The sequence below is a fragment of the Perca flavescens genome, chromosome 23 (assembly GCF_004354835.1).
Source record: "Perca flavescens isolate YP-PL-M2 chromosome 23, PFLA_1.0, whole genome shotgun sequence".
Taxonomy (NCBI): domain Eukaryota; kingdom Metazoa; phylum Chordata; class Actinopteri; order Perciformes; family Percidae; genus Perca; species Perca flavescens.
The window spans coordinates 20,939,439-20,956,214 of record NC_041353.1 but is presented as its reverse complement, the minus strand read 5'-3'; the positions used below and the strand labels follow the sequence as shown (position 1 = coordinate 20,956,214).

General features: G+C 41.3%; 2 protein-coding genes and 1 long non-coding RNA gene across 9 annotated transcripts; 2 read left to right on the top strand and 1 right to left on the bottom strand.

The window, feature by feature from the left end:
• The first annotated feature begins 182 nt into the window (after nucleotides 1–182).
• Nucleotides 183–6,673, top strand: selenoo2 (selenoprotein O2). 3 transcript variants are annotated; one of them, XM_028570967.1, is made up of 10 exons: nucleotides 183–650; nucleotides 2,318–2,521; nucleotides 2,607–2,784; nucleotides 2,880–3,010; nucleotides 3,198–3,475; nucleotides 3,715–3,848; nucleotides 4,071–4,102; nucleotides 4,239–4,424; nucleotides 5,114–5,270; nucleotides 5,662–6,673. In XM_028570967.1, exons 1-10 carry the CDS (start codon nucleotides 217–219, stop codon nucleotides 5,824–5,826), a joined length of 1,899 nt encoding a protein of 632 aa, XP_028426768.1. In that variant the 5' UTR covers nucleotides 183–216; the 3' UTR covers nucleotides 5,827–6,673. The 3 variants fall into 3 exon arrangements, with proteins under 3 accessions (XP_028426768.1, XP_028426770.1, XP_028426769.1); XM_028570969.1 differs by having other exon boundaries at nucleotides 5,610–5,796; XM_028570968.1 differs by lacking the exon at nucleotides 4,071–4,102 and having other exon boundaries at nucleotides 3,715–3,877.
• On the bottom strand, nucleotides 2,043–6,523 carry LOC114550302 (uncharacterized). Of its 2 annotated transcripts, XR_003691676.1 has the most exons (4): nucleotides 5,823–6,523; nucleotides 5,650–5,728; nucleotides 4,216–4,350; nucleotides 2,043–2,559 (listed from the first exon to the last, which is right to left on the bottom strand). It is a non-coding gene; the product is annotated as an uncharacterized LOC114550302 (long non-coding RNA). The 2 variants fall into 2 exon arrangements; XR_003691675.1 differs by having other exon boundaries at nucleotides 2,043–4,350.
• A 427-nt stretch (nucleotides 6,674–7,100) lies between the features above and the next one.
• On the top strand, nucleotides 7,101–15,330 carry LOC114550297 (NACHT, LRR and PYD domains-containing protein 12-like). 4 transcript variants are annotated; one of them, XR_003691672.1, is made up of 12 exons: nucleotides 7,101–7,842; nucleotides 7,943–7,966; nucleotides 8,129–9,881; nucleotides 10,039–10,212; nucleotides 10,425–10,598; nucleotides 10,702–10,875; nucleotides 11,033–11,206; nucleotides 11,820–11,990; nucleotides 12,192–12,365; nucleotides 12,713–12,759; nucleotides 13,770–13,891; nucleotides 14,109–14,184. XR_003691672.1 is itself a non-coding variant. In XM_028570965.1 (11 exons), the coding sequence occupies exons 1-11, from the start codon at nucleotides 7,572–7,574 to the stop codon at nucleotides 14,699–14,701; spliced, it is 3,729 nt and encodes a 1,242-aa protein (XP_028426766.1). In that variant the 5' UTR covers nucleotides 7,101–7,571; the 3' UTR covers nucleotides 14,702–15,330. The 4 variants fall into 4 exon arrangements, 2 of the variants coding, with proteins under 2 accessions (XP_028426766.1, XP_028426767.1); XR_003691673.1 differs by having other exon boundaries at nucleotides 13,770–13,879; nucleotides 14,109–14,179; XM_028570965.1 differs by lacking the exon at nucleotides 13,770–13,891 and having other exon boundaries at nucleotides 14,109–15,330.
• The last annotated feature ends 1,446 nt before the right edge of the window (nucleotides 15,331–16,776 follow it).

The following is a 16,776-nucleotide window of genomic DNA, read 5'->3' as shown; positions in this document are numbered from 1 at the left end:
TTATATTTATTAGTAGGCTATTATTTTTCTACTTTGAAGGCTTTGGGTGTAGCCTGGATTAAAAAAGCAAAGACTAAATGTGTTCCATTTAATTCCAGCCTATAGCTTTTCACTTTTAAGGTGAGTGCCATTCTGCCATAGGCTACAATAGCTAATGACCTAATAACGCCACAGCCCTACCACTGACTGGCTGGGTCGTATTAAACTTCAGTCTTCATGGAGCCCTTCCGATGCGTGTCCACGGCTCTGAAGCGCCTACCTTTCAACAACACCGCGCTGAAAAAGCTGCCGGTGGACGACTCCGAGGAGCCCGGGTCCCGGACGGTCCCAGCGGCATGTTTCTCCAGAATACGGACTCTCCAGCCCCTGATACGTCCGACCTTTGTGTCCCTGTCCCGGTCAGCGCTGGCTCTGCTCGACCTTAGTGAGCGGGACGTGCTGAGTAATCCCCTGGCTCCGGAGTATCTGAGCGGCTCCCGGCTGCTGCCGGGCTCCGAGCCGGCTGCGCACTGTTACAGCGGGCACCAGTTCGGCCTGTTTGCGGGACAACTGGGAGATGGAGCGGTCATGTACTTGGGGGAGGTAGAGTCGGACACCCATGGGCGATGGGAGATTCAGGTGAAAGGCGCAGGAGTCACACCTTACTCCAGGTATTTATTTTGCGGTGTGCTGACAGTTCAGCACTTACACATTTGGCATCTCATTTTAAGACAACACATTAGGAACAGTTTGATACACCCCAGCAACAGGTTGTAGGTCTAGGATAACATTATGAATTTTATCTGACCAAGTGAGAGTAGGACAATTTCATCAGGTGACACAGCCAATCCTTCATAAGCTTTACTAACCAGAGGCATGTGAAAGCATTAACCCAAAGAGAGCTGCTTAAGAGCTTAACTGCTTGGCACACATCAAATGTGTCCCCCTATTGCTTAACTACTATGTGCTGAGTCCAACCTTTAGTTTCTCCAGCTGATTTGGTCTGTTAATAACATATAGAATAAGGGATATTTGAGATAGACTTAGGTAGGCATATATATATATATATATATATATATATATATATATATATATATATATATATATATGGCTACTTTTTAAAACTATAGCTTAGCTTTTTTAAAGCTATAGCTTTAAAAAGTAGGGGCAAATTGTAAACTGGCTGGAATTCAGGATGAAAACTCAAACTCCTTGACCTTTGAAAGGGGCCAGTACTCCCCAGTACCGACACGTATGGTCACCTGAAGTGTAGAGGGTTTCAGAGAACGCAGACGTTCGAAGAAGAGGTTGTGCAAAGTAGATTTTATAACTTAATCTCTAGTTATTATATTACGCCCATCTTAAATGTCATGGTTTATAAGGGCATACAAAATGTATTGTTTTATTAAGATTTTATTGTTCCATTTATTTCATTTGTACTGTTGAGAAAAGCAAAAACTGACAAAAGGTTTTTGTCATTTACATGTTTGTTTATGCATTTCTTCTTATGCTCGTTTAACTTTGTATGTTCAAGTTGATAAATACACATTTCAAATATATATATATATAAATATATATATATAAATAAATAAATGACACATGCAATGATCTTGTCATAGAACTGCTGAATTTTTTTAAAATATATTTTAATTTTAACCAATGAAATTAATACATTATCCCCCAATATGGCAAAGAAATCACAATGTAAAGTCATGGCTTTCTAAAAAAGTATATGTAAGGACTCCACAAGTGAGCAAAGTTCTTTTCTTTCTTTCTTTTTATACAATATATGTATGTATGTATGTATATATATGTATGTATATATATATATATATATATATATATATATATATATATATATATATATATATATATATATATATATATATATTCTTTCTTTATGTATGTATTCTTTATATTTCTTTATATATATATATATATATATATATATATATATATATATATATATATATATATATATTGTATGTATGTATTCTTTCTTTCTTTTTATACAATATATATATATATATATATATATATATATATATACTGTATTAGTCTCTCCAAAGCTAGACAGGCCATCAGTTCATGGAACTGCTGAATTAGTGTACTGGTACCTTTTTTAGTCCAATTCAGGTACTAAGTAGTAGTAGTTTGACATTAAAAAGCTCTTGTTTTGGAACTTTACCAGAACTTTTGAGTTTGCAAGTTCAACTACTGGTGTAATATAATAGCATTACGTTTTCATGGAATAATTGAATTAATTAACCCAAATGACACAACATATTTAACTCACTGGTGAATCACCTCTGAATAACATACAAACCCATTTTGTCAGAGATGGTGATGGCAGGAAGGTGCTTCGCTCCAGCATCAGAGAGTTCCTGTGCAGCGAGGCCATGGCCGCCCTGGGGATACCCAGCACCCGTGCAGCCTCGCTAGTCACCTCCGACCTGTACGTCACCAGAGATCCACTCAACAGCGGCAGGCGCATTCCCGAGCGCTGCTCAGTCGTCCTGCGTCTCGCCCCGTCCTTCATCAGGTAGGACACATTTCTAGTGTTTTCAGACAGTTGGCCACCTGTGGATACATATGGATGTTTTATTATGTCCCTCTCTCGGTTTTAGATTTGGATCTTTTGAGATCTTTCTGGGCCGAGATGATTTCTCGGGCCTGCAGGGTCCCAGTGCAGGACGGCATGACATTCGCGCTCAGCTGCTGGATTATGTCATTGAGACTTTTTATCCTTATATCCAACAGACTACTAGCAACCGGAAAGACAGGAATATGGCTTTTTTCAAAGAGGTGAGGACTAGGGTGTTAATACAATGTGCTAATAATGTCTCCCCTGTAGGTTGGTTCATTTCATGCTGGTGCTTTTCCATATTAACCATCACCAGGTGATGATGCAAACCGCTAAGCTAGTGGCCCAGTGGCAGTGTGTCGGTTTTTGCCATGGCGTCCTTAACACAGACAACATGAGCATCTTGGGTCTTACTCTGGACTATGGACCCTTTGGTTTCATGGACAGGTAAGCTGCTGAAAGTGGCAGTACACTTATTTGACAAGTGTGTTCTTAGCTTTTACACTTTCCTTGAATCTGAAAAACCTCTTCTAAAAGTAAAAATCAGTTTGACATACAGTAAGTAAAAAGAAGATAAGTATTTATATATTAACTCAAATCCTATTCTGTATGAAACTCCCCACCCGTGTGTCAGGTTTGATCCAGATTTCGTTTGCAACAACTCCGACAAAAGAGGGCGCTACTCGTACCAAGCCCAGCCATCTATGTGCCGCTGGAACCTGGCCTGTCTGGCCGAGGCGTTGGGCTCTGAGCTGGATGCAGCCGAGGCCGGGGCTGTCCTGGATCAATTCATGCCCACATACGAAGCCTTCTACCTGTGTATCATGAGGAAAAAGCTAGGCCTTGTGGGAAAAGAAGAGCCGGAGGACAGCGAACTCATATCAGACCTACTGCGCCTTATGCACAACACTGGTATAAAGACAGACAACTTAAAGGTCCCATATTACGCTCATGTTCACGTTCATACTTCTATATTTTGGGTTTCTGCTACAACAGGTTTAAATACTTTAATGTTCATCAAATATCTCATTAAATGGTACCGTTGACATTTCAGTTATGTGTTAGACATCTCTGAAAATAGAAATCTATGAAAATGTGTCAGTTACGCTTTTACATTCTGGGCATGGGACTATAACAAAATGTGTTTCTAGGTGCAGATTTCACCAACACCTTCCGCCTGCTGAGCCGTGTCCCCTGGCCTGACGAGGGCCACAGTGGGAGGGCCACAGTGGAGCCAGTAGTAGACCTCATCCTAGAGCAGTGTGCCTCTATTGAGGAGCTAAAGGTGGCTAATAAGCCAACTATGGAGAACCGGTGAGGGAGTGTATGGTGGTTGGATACAAAAGTTTCTTTACAGAGCAGCTGCTGTATAGCAGGAATTTAAAGTATCTAGCTGCCCCACCATATACTCCCAATGAATGTGCATGTAATGCTAGCTGAGCAAAGCACTGGTTAAAATGTCTAAATCTCTCTTGTCCTCTAATTTGTTTTTCCTTTTATATGCTAGCATTTTGGGGAAAAAGCTTACCAAGACAATATGTAAGTTAAAGGTGTGTTTTGTAGCATTTGGAAGGATTTTTGTTGAGACTGTAGCAGGTGAACATGGAACATAATGTAGGACTAGAGCTATATCGGTGGTCAACATCACTTACCTCTAGCATTTCCTCATTTCTAGTGAATTGGCGATGATTCTGTCCATGGCACAAACTAACCCAGTCATGTTTGGGATGGTGGCCGACAGGCCAGCTGTGTCCCAGCAACTGGAACTGATGGGACGGCTAAAGGAGCTGCTTGAGACAGATCAGGATGAGCTTAAGAAAAAGCAGCGCGATGACTGGATTCGCTGGGTTAGCCAATACAGGTGAGGAAAAGAGGGAAGACTCTGTTTCCCTCAGAACTTCGGGGTGTTTTAGTGTCTTAGAGACGATTTGGCAAATTTTTCATGGGCGCAACCCACATACTGAGCTCTGCTTCTCATCCCACAAATGCATGTTCCTTACAAACGGGGCACCATTTGAAAGGGAACTAAACAGGCTTTCCAAAGATTTATTGACAAAAAGCATTGTTACCACAGAGAAATAATCCAAACCCAAATTTCCTTACTTTTTGTTTTAAGTTTATTTGGAATATTTCAAACGCTTTACCTTGCTGTGAGACAGCCCTTTCCTTTGGCACTGCATTTTCTCAACCGTAGAACTTTTGTATTCCTATGCAGAAGTTCAACTGTGCTGCGCACTGGAAAACGCCACAGATCAGCTGTTTGGGTCAAACTTTCAGCAGTTTGAGTTAAGATGGCAACGACGCCAATTTAATTCTGTTTTGAATAGTTACATATTTGACACTGAAATAGAAGTGTATAATTATTCCACATATGTGTAACTGATATGTCATAGATTTATTATGAATCATATTTCTTCCAATTTAGAAAATGCACATATGGCATTTCGATATATGTGTAACCAGCATAAGTACACATATAACAGGTCATATTTCCATATAGAATATGCTTCAACACATTTTCTTTCAATTTCTTTTGCGCTGAAACACCAGGAGGCGTTTAGCCAGGGAGTGTGATGGCACAGGTGACCTGTCACTAATAAAAAAGGAGAGGCTCAGTGTGATGAACAGCACCAACCCCAGTGTTGTCCTACGCAACTACATCGCCGAAAATGCAATTCAGGCTGCAGAAAATGGAGACTTCTCAGAGGTCAGTACACCTATTTTTCTTTCTTTGTCAAAATCCCCATTGGGACATCTAGCTCCATCAAAGCTTGGCTTAAAGGTAACATGGAGTTCACCAGTGTATCACAGGGTTCCTCCCAGGAGATTGGTCCAAAATCATTTGCCTTTAGAGGAGAATCTGAGTCAGCCACTAGGTGGAGACAAACAGCCATCAAGAGTACATTAGTAAACTCTGTGTTGCTGCAAGACCAACAGCTGCTTTATTGGACAGAGTTGTGTCAATGGAGATTGTAAAGAGCAATGTTTTTTTTTTTTTTTTAATTAAATTTAAAGGTTTTATATCATTCCTATTTTTTGCCTCAAGGATCAATACAGCTCAACAGTGTGGTTCCTGTTACCTGTACCTTGTCCTGTAGGTCAACGCGCTCCTCAAAGTTCTGGAGAATCCATATTCTGATGCATTTGCGGAGCCTTTGGATGGACCTAATGCATGTGGTGAAAAGGAGCAGAATAAGAGGATACTTACAACAGCCTACAACAGGAAACCTCCCGCCTGGGCACAAACGATTTGCATCACCTGATCATCATAGAGCCTTTCAGACAAGTCAGGGAGAGAGGTTTGTTCCAACAGGTGGACCACCTAAGCCTCAGTTTTCAGAGTAAACACAATGTGGGTTGTCAGTACTGTTACTGCTGCTCCTGTTGCTGCTCTCTACTTCCACCTCAGACTTTCCTTCCTGCTGCGAGAAAAGAAGATGTTATGTAACCCAGTGTGTTCCTGTGTTCATCAGTATAGTCATAGATCCATGTCTGTGTGATCATGATGCTTTTATTCAGTGTTAAAAGTGGTTGAAGAGTAATACATAGCCCTGGATTTGACCAAATTGTCACCCAACATGTAGTCAACGAATTTGCTGATGAAGTATGACGGCTCAGATGACCAGTCAATCTGTGACCTGTCTGGGTCTGAAACACCAGGAACACACTGACATAAATTATTTATAGAAATTAGACTTAATGGGTCAACATGTCAATAATCACAAATGCAAGCAAAATGATTACCATTCATTTCTTAAAGCTACTGTAGATATATTTGAATGATTATTATTTTGTTTGTTTAAAAGTTTGAAATAAAAGTGTTCATTAGTTGAGATTTCTGTTATAAACCTATACATACTAGGCATTAGCTCAGTATCTTTAAAGGCCCTGAAGGCCCGTCAGTTTCTTACTATAAACTTAAAATAAGTTGAGTCTGTGTTTTCAGTGTCCCTGGTTTTTCCCTTTCCCTGGGTATTCCTTTTTTTTTTTTTTTTTTTTTACTGCTTCCCTTCGTTAATGTTTGGAGTTTGTTTCCTGCCAGGGACTACGGGCGGAAACTAACAATTTGCTACAACCTGGCACAAGACATCTATTAATGTTTTTGTGCACTTTCCCTGTTCAAATAAATAAATTACAATTAAAATTTTTGGACTCTGTAAGCCTTTAGTTAAATTATTTTACTGCATCGGTCTTTCGTTTGCATTTGGGTTCTTCTCCTGCTGCCTGTTCAGAAACCATGACAATGAAGAGTGCCATCAGAGAGATATACCGTATGTTTTTAATCCAACAGTTACAAGAACTGGAGAATTATGCTAATTAATGTTATGGTACCTGAGTTGACATATGAACACAGACTGGCTATAACGCATTATTTGAATTCAAATATCTACTGTGTAGCATTGCTCATGTATTTATTTTATTGGCAGCTATTGTTGTAACCACAGTGCTATTTAGCTGCCTTTCCTGTTCTTATCTATGAAACCACTTCAAAAGAGGTTTTAAGTATACAGGTATGTTAGTATCCATTCATCAAAAAGACATGCAAACAGAGTACACTGCACCTCGTGATGGGAGGACATGTGTATTACTTCTTGTTTTAGTGACCAGATAAACCAAAATAGAACTAACTGTAGATGTGACAGAGTGAAACTAAAATGTTGTGTAATGAACTGGGCAGAGTCCCTCCCTTTTTTACTTTACTATTATGCTTTTCATAAGCACCCCCATACACGCATATCACCCACTTGACTGGACTGGCTCAACTTGTTTCTTCGTGAATGGAATGTAGACAGATTCACTCTTATGGGAAATGAATAATTGGGGCAGGATGAATAAAACTGTTTAGTATGAGCTGTGACGGTGTTTTAGTGAGCTCGGCGGAAAGTGAGGAGTACATCAGCTCAAAACTGAAACTGTTGCTGCATTTGAACGTTGCTTCTGCCAGAGGATGGACAAAGAACAACAACAAAAGGACTGGTTGATCACATGACCAGCTCAGAGAACACACATGGCTCGTGTCCCGGAGCTGCTCTTGGTCACTTTGGAGGAGCTGCTTGATAAAGAGCTGAGGACTTTCCAGTGGTTTCTGTCCAGTAATGTTCTCGAAGGATTCCCTCATATTCCAAAGTCGCGAGTCGATGGGGTGGACAGGCTGCGCACTGTGGATCTTTTGGTGCAGACTTATGGCTACAACGGTGCCGTTACTGTCACAGTGGATATACTGATGAGAATGAAACTTAAACTGTGGGCTGAAACACTGAAGGAGAATTACGATGAAGGTAAAACATGTCTAAAAAGAACAAAATTTGACTGTTTAGTTTGTAAGACAAAATAGCTTGGCAATGTAACAGCTATCTTTTCTCTTTGTTACTTTATCAGTTCCAAGCAATCAAACAGGCCAAGGTAAGACAACAAAAAGATCCCCCCACACACACACGCCATGTTAACAAGTTTAAACTCATAACCATGTACAGACACAAGATTAACGGTAGAACTTTACAAAATTAAAATATGTGTTGTTTGTAATGTTTTATTTAAATAATGTTTTATTTATTATTTGAACAGAAATCAACCACCAAGCAATACGAGAAAAACTGAGATCCACCGTGATGACAAAGTACCAAAACATTTACGAGGGGAATGCAGATGAAGGGGACACCATCTACCTGAACAAAATCTACACCGAACTGCGCTTGATTGAAGGAGACTGGGGAGGCTTGACCAATGAGCATGAGGTCAGACAGCGGAGGTCCAATGATGTGACGACAGAAGAAACCTCCATTAAAGGTAGCAACATTTTCAAACCAATGCACAACCAAGAGAAGCGAATCAGAACTGTGCTTACCCAGGGTATACCTGGAGTGGGTAAAACTGTCTGCACACAGAAGTTTACCCTAAACTGGGCTGAAGGCAAGGAAAATCAGGACATAACCTTCCTCTTCCCGCTTCCTTTCCGTGAACTGAATCCAAACATCAGCGAGAAAGACTACAGTCTGATGCAGCTGCTCCATCAGTTCTTCCCTGAGATGAAACCTCTTGAGACGCTGGGAACAGAATGCAAAGTCCTCTTCATCTTCGACGGCCTGGACGAGACTCTCCTCCCCTTGGACTTCAAGCACAACAAGATCTTGAGAGATGAGACTGAGCCGGCCTCTCTAGATGTGCTGATCACCAACCTCATCACCGGAGATCTGCTTGGCAACGCTCTCATGTGGATCACGTCTAGACCTGCGGCAGCAAGCCGTATCCCCAGAAAGCACATCCACCAATGGACGGAGGTGAAGGGCTTCGCAAATGAACAGAGGGAGGAATACTTTAGGAAGCGTTTGCACAATGATAACCTTGCCACCAGGATTATCAACCATGTGAAGTCATCAAGAAGCCTGGACATCATGTGTCAGATACCAGTTTTCTGCTGGATCACAGTCACCGTGATGAAGAAAGTTTTGCACGACAATGTGACAGGAGGCATGCCCAACACCCTGACCGAGATGTATGCGTATCTCCTTCTCTGCCAGACAGACCGGATGATAGAGGGGCACTACCCAATGTCAAGCGACAATGTTGTCTTGAAGCTAGCGGAGCTGGCATTCCGCCAACTGGAGAAAGGCAAACTGATCTTCTACGAGACTGACTTGAAAGAGTGTGGCATGGATGTCAAAGAGGCGACCATCTACTCAGGAGTTTGCACAGAGCTGTTTGTGATGGAGGGCCGAAGGAGGAGAGAAGTTTTTAGCTTTGTACATTTAACCATCCAGGAGTTTCTCGCAGCTGTGTATGTCCGTCATTCTTACATGCAAAGAAAGGAAAATGTTCTTCTTGGATACCTGAAAAGGATGTCTACCAGATGGCTCCCCAAGTCGGTGTTCAGTTTTCACAAGACTGCCATCGAAAAAGCCTTGGAGAGTACAGACGGCCGCTGGGACCTCTTCCTTCGCTTTCTGCTGGGGCTGTCGCTGAAGCCGAACCAAGAGCTCCTGGGTAGAATATTGTCTTTGGGAGCTGAAGGAAAAGAGGATGTGGAGAGAACCGTCCAGTTTATCAAAGAGAAGATTAGAGAGGATCCAGAGTCCAAGCTCAACCTCTTCCACTGCCTGAGCGAGCTCAAAGAGGAGTCTTTGGTGCAGGAGATCCAGAGCTTTGTGAGTTCTGGGAGGCTTGATGCCAAAAAGCTGTCTCCGGTCCAGTGGTCCGCTCTCACTTTCGAACTGATGACATCAGAGGCCACAGAGGAAGAGTTTGACTTGAAGAAGTACATAAGATCAGAAGAAGGGGTAGTAAAGCTGCTGACTGTCATTACTTCCTCCACACGTGCTCTGTGAGTTCACCCACATGATAATAGCGTCTCTTGCATGTTGCTTTTAGTTGCTCTGCAGCCACAAACAAATGTAATGTCTATGTAATACTGCAGCTATTCTTGGACCTCGGCCTGAGCATCCTTCATGAATGAAATGGGTTGTTTGTATTATTTTTAGGCTAAATCACTGTAACCTCACTGAGAACTGCTGTAACGATTTGGCCTCCGCGCTGAGCTCGACCTGCTCTCACCTCACAGAACTGGACATGAGTGACAACAACCTGAAGGATCCAGGGGTGAAACTGCTTTCTGTTGGATTAGGGAGTCCACACTGTAAACTGAGGAGTTTAAGGTCTGTAACAACTGCTAGCAGTCTTTTAGAAACCAAAAATTGCACAATACAACCCTGCCAAAATCAGCAACGACATCTTATGGTGAAAGACTTGTGGTTTATGTTTACTGCTTTTTTTGCGTTCACATTCTATTGGATTATATACAATCTTCTCGCTATTTGTTTTTAGGTCAGATTATTAAAAGAGCTTTTTTTCCCCCTCCTTTTTTCAGATTACATAAATGTAAACTGGAAGGAGACTGCTGTGAGGTACTGGCAGTTGCTCTCAGCACAGAGACTACCCAACTCAGAGAACTGGACCTGAGTGCTAATGACTTCCAGGAAGCAGGAGTCAAGGCTCTGTGCGCAGGACTCTGCAGCCACCACTGCAAACTACAAACATTGAGGTTAGACCTTATTCTTGCTGACAAACTTAAATCACTCACTTGCCATGGATTTAATCACATTTTTAAGTAAAAGAAATCCCATTTGATGTATATTCTTTTACAGGTTCAACCGGTGCAAGCTGAAAGAGAACTGCTGTGCCAATTTGGCTACAGTTTTGAGTTCAGGTGCATCGCACCTGAAATCTCTTGACCTGAGCAACAACGGCCTGAAGGATTCTGGTGTATCTCTGCTTACTGCTGGACTGAGGAGTCCACACTGTAGTCTGGAAACACTACGGTCAGTGCAATCCTTTCAAATAAAGATCATGACTGTGGTTGTCCTGGCTACACTATTATTACAGTATGAGTTTGTGGAGCGTGAACTGATCAGGTGTCATCACTATGCCACATGTAGTGTGCTGTACATTCATTTGAAATTTCCGTCCACCTGTCAGGCTCAGCTGGTGTGGCCTTACACAGAAATGCTGCAGTCACATTGGCTCTGCTCTGAGCTCTGACTCTACCTCCATCAGAGAGCTGGACCTGAGTGGAAACAACCTGCAGGGTCCAGGCATTCAGCTGCTGTGTGCTGGACTGAGAAGTCCACACTGTAAACTGGAAACACTAAGGTCAGGTCATGTAGGTTCAGTTGACAACAAATAATACAGTTGCTTACATCTGTGTAATGACACAGTTCTACATGCACTTTCAGTTTGTTTTCAAGCAACAGTACATGACATTTCAATTAGAAAAAAACTGTTTAATTCCTGCAAGGTTCAGATCATTTTAAACTTACCACCTTAGTAGAAGCCACTGGAACAAACTAGGAGCGTAAATCACACGTTTTATTACGATCAATATGTCAATTCTTTGGACAATGATACAATACTTACTGATATCACAAAGTTGAGACAATACATAAACCCATTTAACACAATCAGTTACATTTATATATATATATATATATATATATATATATATATAAATATAATATATATATATATATTTGAAAAGCAATATGATTTGACAATTACTAAAATCTTCAGACATTTATATTAAAAACTTAAACTTTTTAATAAAAAAATGTATATAAAGTGGGAATTTCAAAATAAGACATCCTAAAGATATATATCGATATTTTCACTTTGCATCGATAATATTGGATCGCTGAGGACTGAAGCGATATATCGATACATATTGATGTATTGACACCCCTAGCACAAACCATATCTTCACCTGCAGGTTAAATGAGTGCAATCTCCAGAAATGCTGTGCGGATTCGGCCTCAGTCCTCAGCTGCAACACCTCTCACCTGAAGGAGCTTGATCTGAGTGGGAACGACCTGCAGGACTCTGAAGTGAAGCGGCTCTCTTCTGGATTGGCGAGTCCGGCCTGTAAACTGGAGACGTTAAGGTAAACTGGCTTTACGTTCAAAGTGACATAATCTTTACTTCCTCAATCAACTCATTATTTTGCAAGTTATTATATAATTATACGACTTAAAAACTAGAAATTTAGTGTAGAAAAGTTGAGGGTTGGAGATTTTCAGGATTGTTTTTGGGAGGCAACTATTGTGTTTTTTGATGAATTTTGAATACCCTGCCTCCACACCAGGCTTTCGTTCTGCGGAGTCACAAAGAAAGGCTGTATGTATTTGGCTTCAGCGCTGAGCTCCAACCCTTCTCACCTGAAGCAGCTTGACCTCAGCTACAACTACATGCAGGACTCGGGAGTGAAGCTGATCTCTGTTCATTTGGACGACCCGCTGTGTAAACTCGAAAAATTCTGGTAAAACAAAACAATCTACTAAGGATTTAGTGTCTTTGGGGATTCCTTGTTTTTTCTTAGAATAAGAATAAGTCTTGTGGTTTAAAGTTTCATTTACTGATCAAGTTCCCTTTATAGGAGCTTCTATCGCCGCGTAATGCGGTCATCCGGCAAAGTTTGTTTCAGAGCAAAAGCACATGATGAACTGCAGGGAACAGAAAGCAACATGTTCACGTGGACTGCCCATGAAATCAAAATTCAAAACGCATGTCAAATATAGCCTATATTTTATGTAGAATTTGGTTACTTATCACTTATTCTAAAACATCATGTGTCGATTAATAATGAATATATCCTCTTGTCTACAGTGTGGACAATAATGCAGAGTGCTACCTGAAATCAACATTGAAAAACTGTAAGTGCAGTATTCTATTTATATTACTTCCATTGACTTAACTTCACCAAACCGCAACAATCTGTAATGTGGGCAGAAGACGATACTCAAAAACTTTTATTTGTAGTTGTTGGCAGGAGCAGGCTAAGATCAGTCTCTGAACCGGCAATGTCACTGCTGAATGCTTGCCAAATAGAATTGCAGTAACTGGACACTTAAACAAAACCTTACCTACCACAGTTCCTTTTTATCAAATAAATGATTCTAATAATTAAAATTAATGCATCAATTCCTGTTTCAACATGTGGTTAACCCTCACAAAGAGTCTTTGAATTGACAAAGTAAAACCTTTTTCTTAAAATGGTTACCTTTTTCCATCTGGGTTCAGTTGTAGTTTCAGTTATGTTATGACTGTGTGCACATAAACGTGACATGAATGCTGCCATCGTTCAGTCTTTCCACTTGTTTTTGGCTTGACATGTTATGTCACTTGTCCAACAGATGGCAGGATAGAGGTCTATTTACAACGGAGTGTGGGTTCTGTGATTTCTTTCCTTCTCTCTCTCTTCATTTCTTTCAGTGTCTATTTGTTAAGATTAGACAAAGTTCAGGCTTTGACCTCATCACGACCCCAGACCCTCAGGGGTCATGATGAGTTGAGGTTTGGAATTTGTGAGTATAATAATTTGAAAATGTGCTCGTTAACCCGATACGCAAAGCACATTATAACTGAAATGCTAGGGTTTTTCTGCATTATTCTATAGGATGTTGAGACCTAATTTTGTAGAGGCACCTTGAGTTAAAATCTGTGGCGGGCCGTGTATTTTACACCTGGGCCTTCAGTACTATTCTACAGCAATTAAACCACCTTTGAATGAACTCAACATGACAGTGAAAAATGCTGATGGGTGGCAAGGCCAGCTAGAAAGCTCTATCCTGTCAATGAATACGCCCGACAGGGCAAACTCGAAATTTGATTTGCTAAAGACCATGACAATCAACAACACTGTCCCTATTTGCTTTACCAACAGAGGGATTCACTGGAAATTCTGAAGGCCTCAGAGTAGATTTTTCACCCGGAGACAGGACAGGGAGAAATCTGACTGGATAAACCGAGGGAGAGAGTAGCACTGAAATTACAGTAATTGTACTTGTGAGAATGGATTTTGTAAAATACATATGAAATAAATAATATAAAGGCTATATATTTTAGACATACATATACACACATATATATATATATATATATATACACACATATATATATATATATATACACACACACATATACACATATATACATATATATACATTTTTTTTAATATTGATTAAAAAGAGAACACTGAAAAAGTCTTGTCTGTTTTGTACAGATGCATGTACACTCACGTTGGACACAAACACAGCTGCCAGATCTCTCTTTCTGTACGATGGAGGAAAGCAGGGGACGTGGGTCAGGGAGAGACAGCAGTACCCAGATCACCCAGAGAGGTTCGAGAGCGTCTCACAGGTGTTGTGTCACCAAGGCCTCACCAAACGCCACTACTGGGAGGTGGAGTGGCGAGGACGCTGGGTGGATGTTGCCGTGGCGACGAAGGGGATCCGTCGGAGGGCGAGCTCTAACCTCTGCGGTTTTGGCTACACAGATCAATCCTGGAGTCTGTTCTGCTCTGAGGATCACTACAGCGCTCACCACGACCACCAGCCTGTGGAAATACCAGCACCTCCGTCTCGCTCCCACAAGGTGGGAGTCTATCTGGACTGGCCGGGTGGCACCCTGTCCTTCTACAGCGTCTCCTTTGCGACGCTCAGCCACCTTCATACGTTCTACAGCAACTTCATTGAGCCTCTCTACCCAGGGTTTGGGATGGAGGAAGATGACTGCTCTGTAACTATTTCTACAGTGGAGGGCTTGCAAGAACTCATTTCTCGGTCAGCTAGTGCAGAAAGAATTGACGAATTCTGAGTGCAGGTCCATTTGGGCAATTGAAGGAAATTGTGTTTTTCTGAAAAAGAAAGATATGTGATAAACAAGGAAAAAAAAAAAAAAAAAAATCTGTATTCTCACTTAGGTTGTCCAAGTTATATTTAAAATCAAACATGAAGGACAAAATATATATTATGTGAAAACATGGACATCGGAAAAATAATGTGGATTGGTAGCATCTTTCATTAAAAAGGTTTCTGTTAAACAGCCAATTGTAAACTTCCATCTATAATCTTCCAACCTGCACATAGATGCACTAAACACAAAAGTATAGCTGAGTCTCATATGAGAGACAAAAGTCTGCACCAAATGTCACGGCAATCCATCCAATAGTTAAGATATTTTACTCAAAGATCCAGGGATCATCAAAGCCATTAGGATACATCTGGGGACCATGAATATCAAAACTTGGTGCCAATCCATTAAGCAGGTGAAGAGGTATATCCACGGGAAGGGTACGACATAAGCAATGGCCTGATGGCCCGGGGCCACTATGTTGGGCAAGTTGATCGGCCAGTTACTGGCCTGTTCGGGGCAGTGAAATTGTTTGTGACAATCAAAGTCTGTTATTTGTAATGTGATGCTAACATTAAAGGTGCTCTAAGTGATGCGTTTTTTAGGCTACAACATTTTTTGTCACATACAGCAAACATCTCCGCACAATGAACCATAACCAGGGCTCCAGACTAACTTTTAGCCTTGGTTGCACTGGTGCACCAGCTCAAAATTTAGGTGCACCCAAATTTTTCCTTGCGTTGCCATTAGTGCTGAATGGCGATACACGATATATAGCTCTGTATTTCTTTTTTCACAAAGTGGGCTAAATGTTCAGTTTTAAGTCAAAGCCACTTTTCACAAGCTCTTTTATTAAAACAGATTGTGATTAAAATAAAATGCAAAGACAGGGTTTCCTTTACCAGTTTTAAAATATACAGCTGCAACACATGTAAATGAAAGTTATCTGAAATAAATAGCCCTATCTATCTATCTATCTATCTATCTATCTATCTATCTATCTCTGAGAAAGCTCCTTCACTTGTTTTCAACAATAATGGACTGATTAAAAGAAAAAGAGGACACCCGGATAGCTCAGTTGGTAAATTTAGAGGTTTGTCTCTGACCTGCGGCCCTTTCCTACATGTCATTCCCCCCGCTCTCTCCCCTTTCACGTCTTCAGCTTTCCTATCAAAATAAAGGCCGAAATCTTTAATAAATAAAAAAAAAAAAAAAAGAGGGAGACAGAGGAAGAGAGGGGGAGTGCGATGGACTGAAGCGTATGCTACAGCGCGACGGCTGACTCATTATGAATGGGTCAAGCACAGGTCAAATGCGCTTTGACGGGTCAGCGGCATTACACCCGTCTTGTGTAGACTATGAAATGTCTGTATCGTCACTGTGCTGCATTTTTATGAACTATGATCCAGCAGGCTCCGTCTTAACCGCTATTACTCAACAAACTGAATTTAGTTGCATTTAATAACTTCTGTGTTTTTCGCTGTGGAGGACGCAATAACCAGTGGAAACACTGGTACCAATACAGGTTTCCCTCTCATACTTTAACAATATACAGCTGTGTTAACAATTAAAACAGTAGACAAATGTAAGCGGGTTTGGACCGGCAGCGATGTGTCTCTCCATGTTGCAGTGTGTGAGTGAATGGGGGCGGCGCTGCGCGGAGGAGAGATCCAAACACAGGCACGGCTTTCCAGAAGGAATGGATCATGTAACGCAACATTAAACCATAAAGATATAAACGACATTGCTTTGTTCGTTGAGAGGCAGTGGATGCGAGGACGTTAGGTGCACCGGTGTGACCTAGGAAAAATCTTAGTCGCACCCTTACAAATTTTGGTCGCACACTAGAGCCCTGATAACAAACAGTGTTCCAGCCAATAACCGACAAGGAGGAGTTGGTTGAGTCATGAATGCGCATTGTGGAAGTAGCCTACTGGCTAACCCCAGATTTCCATTGGATGCGTAATGGCTGCGTAACGGCGGCGGAGTCATTAGGTTTCCATTAAAGTCAGTGTGTGCATTTCCACTGACTGCATAAT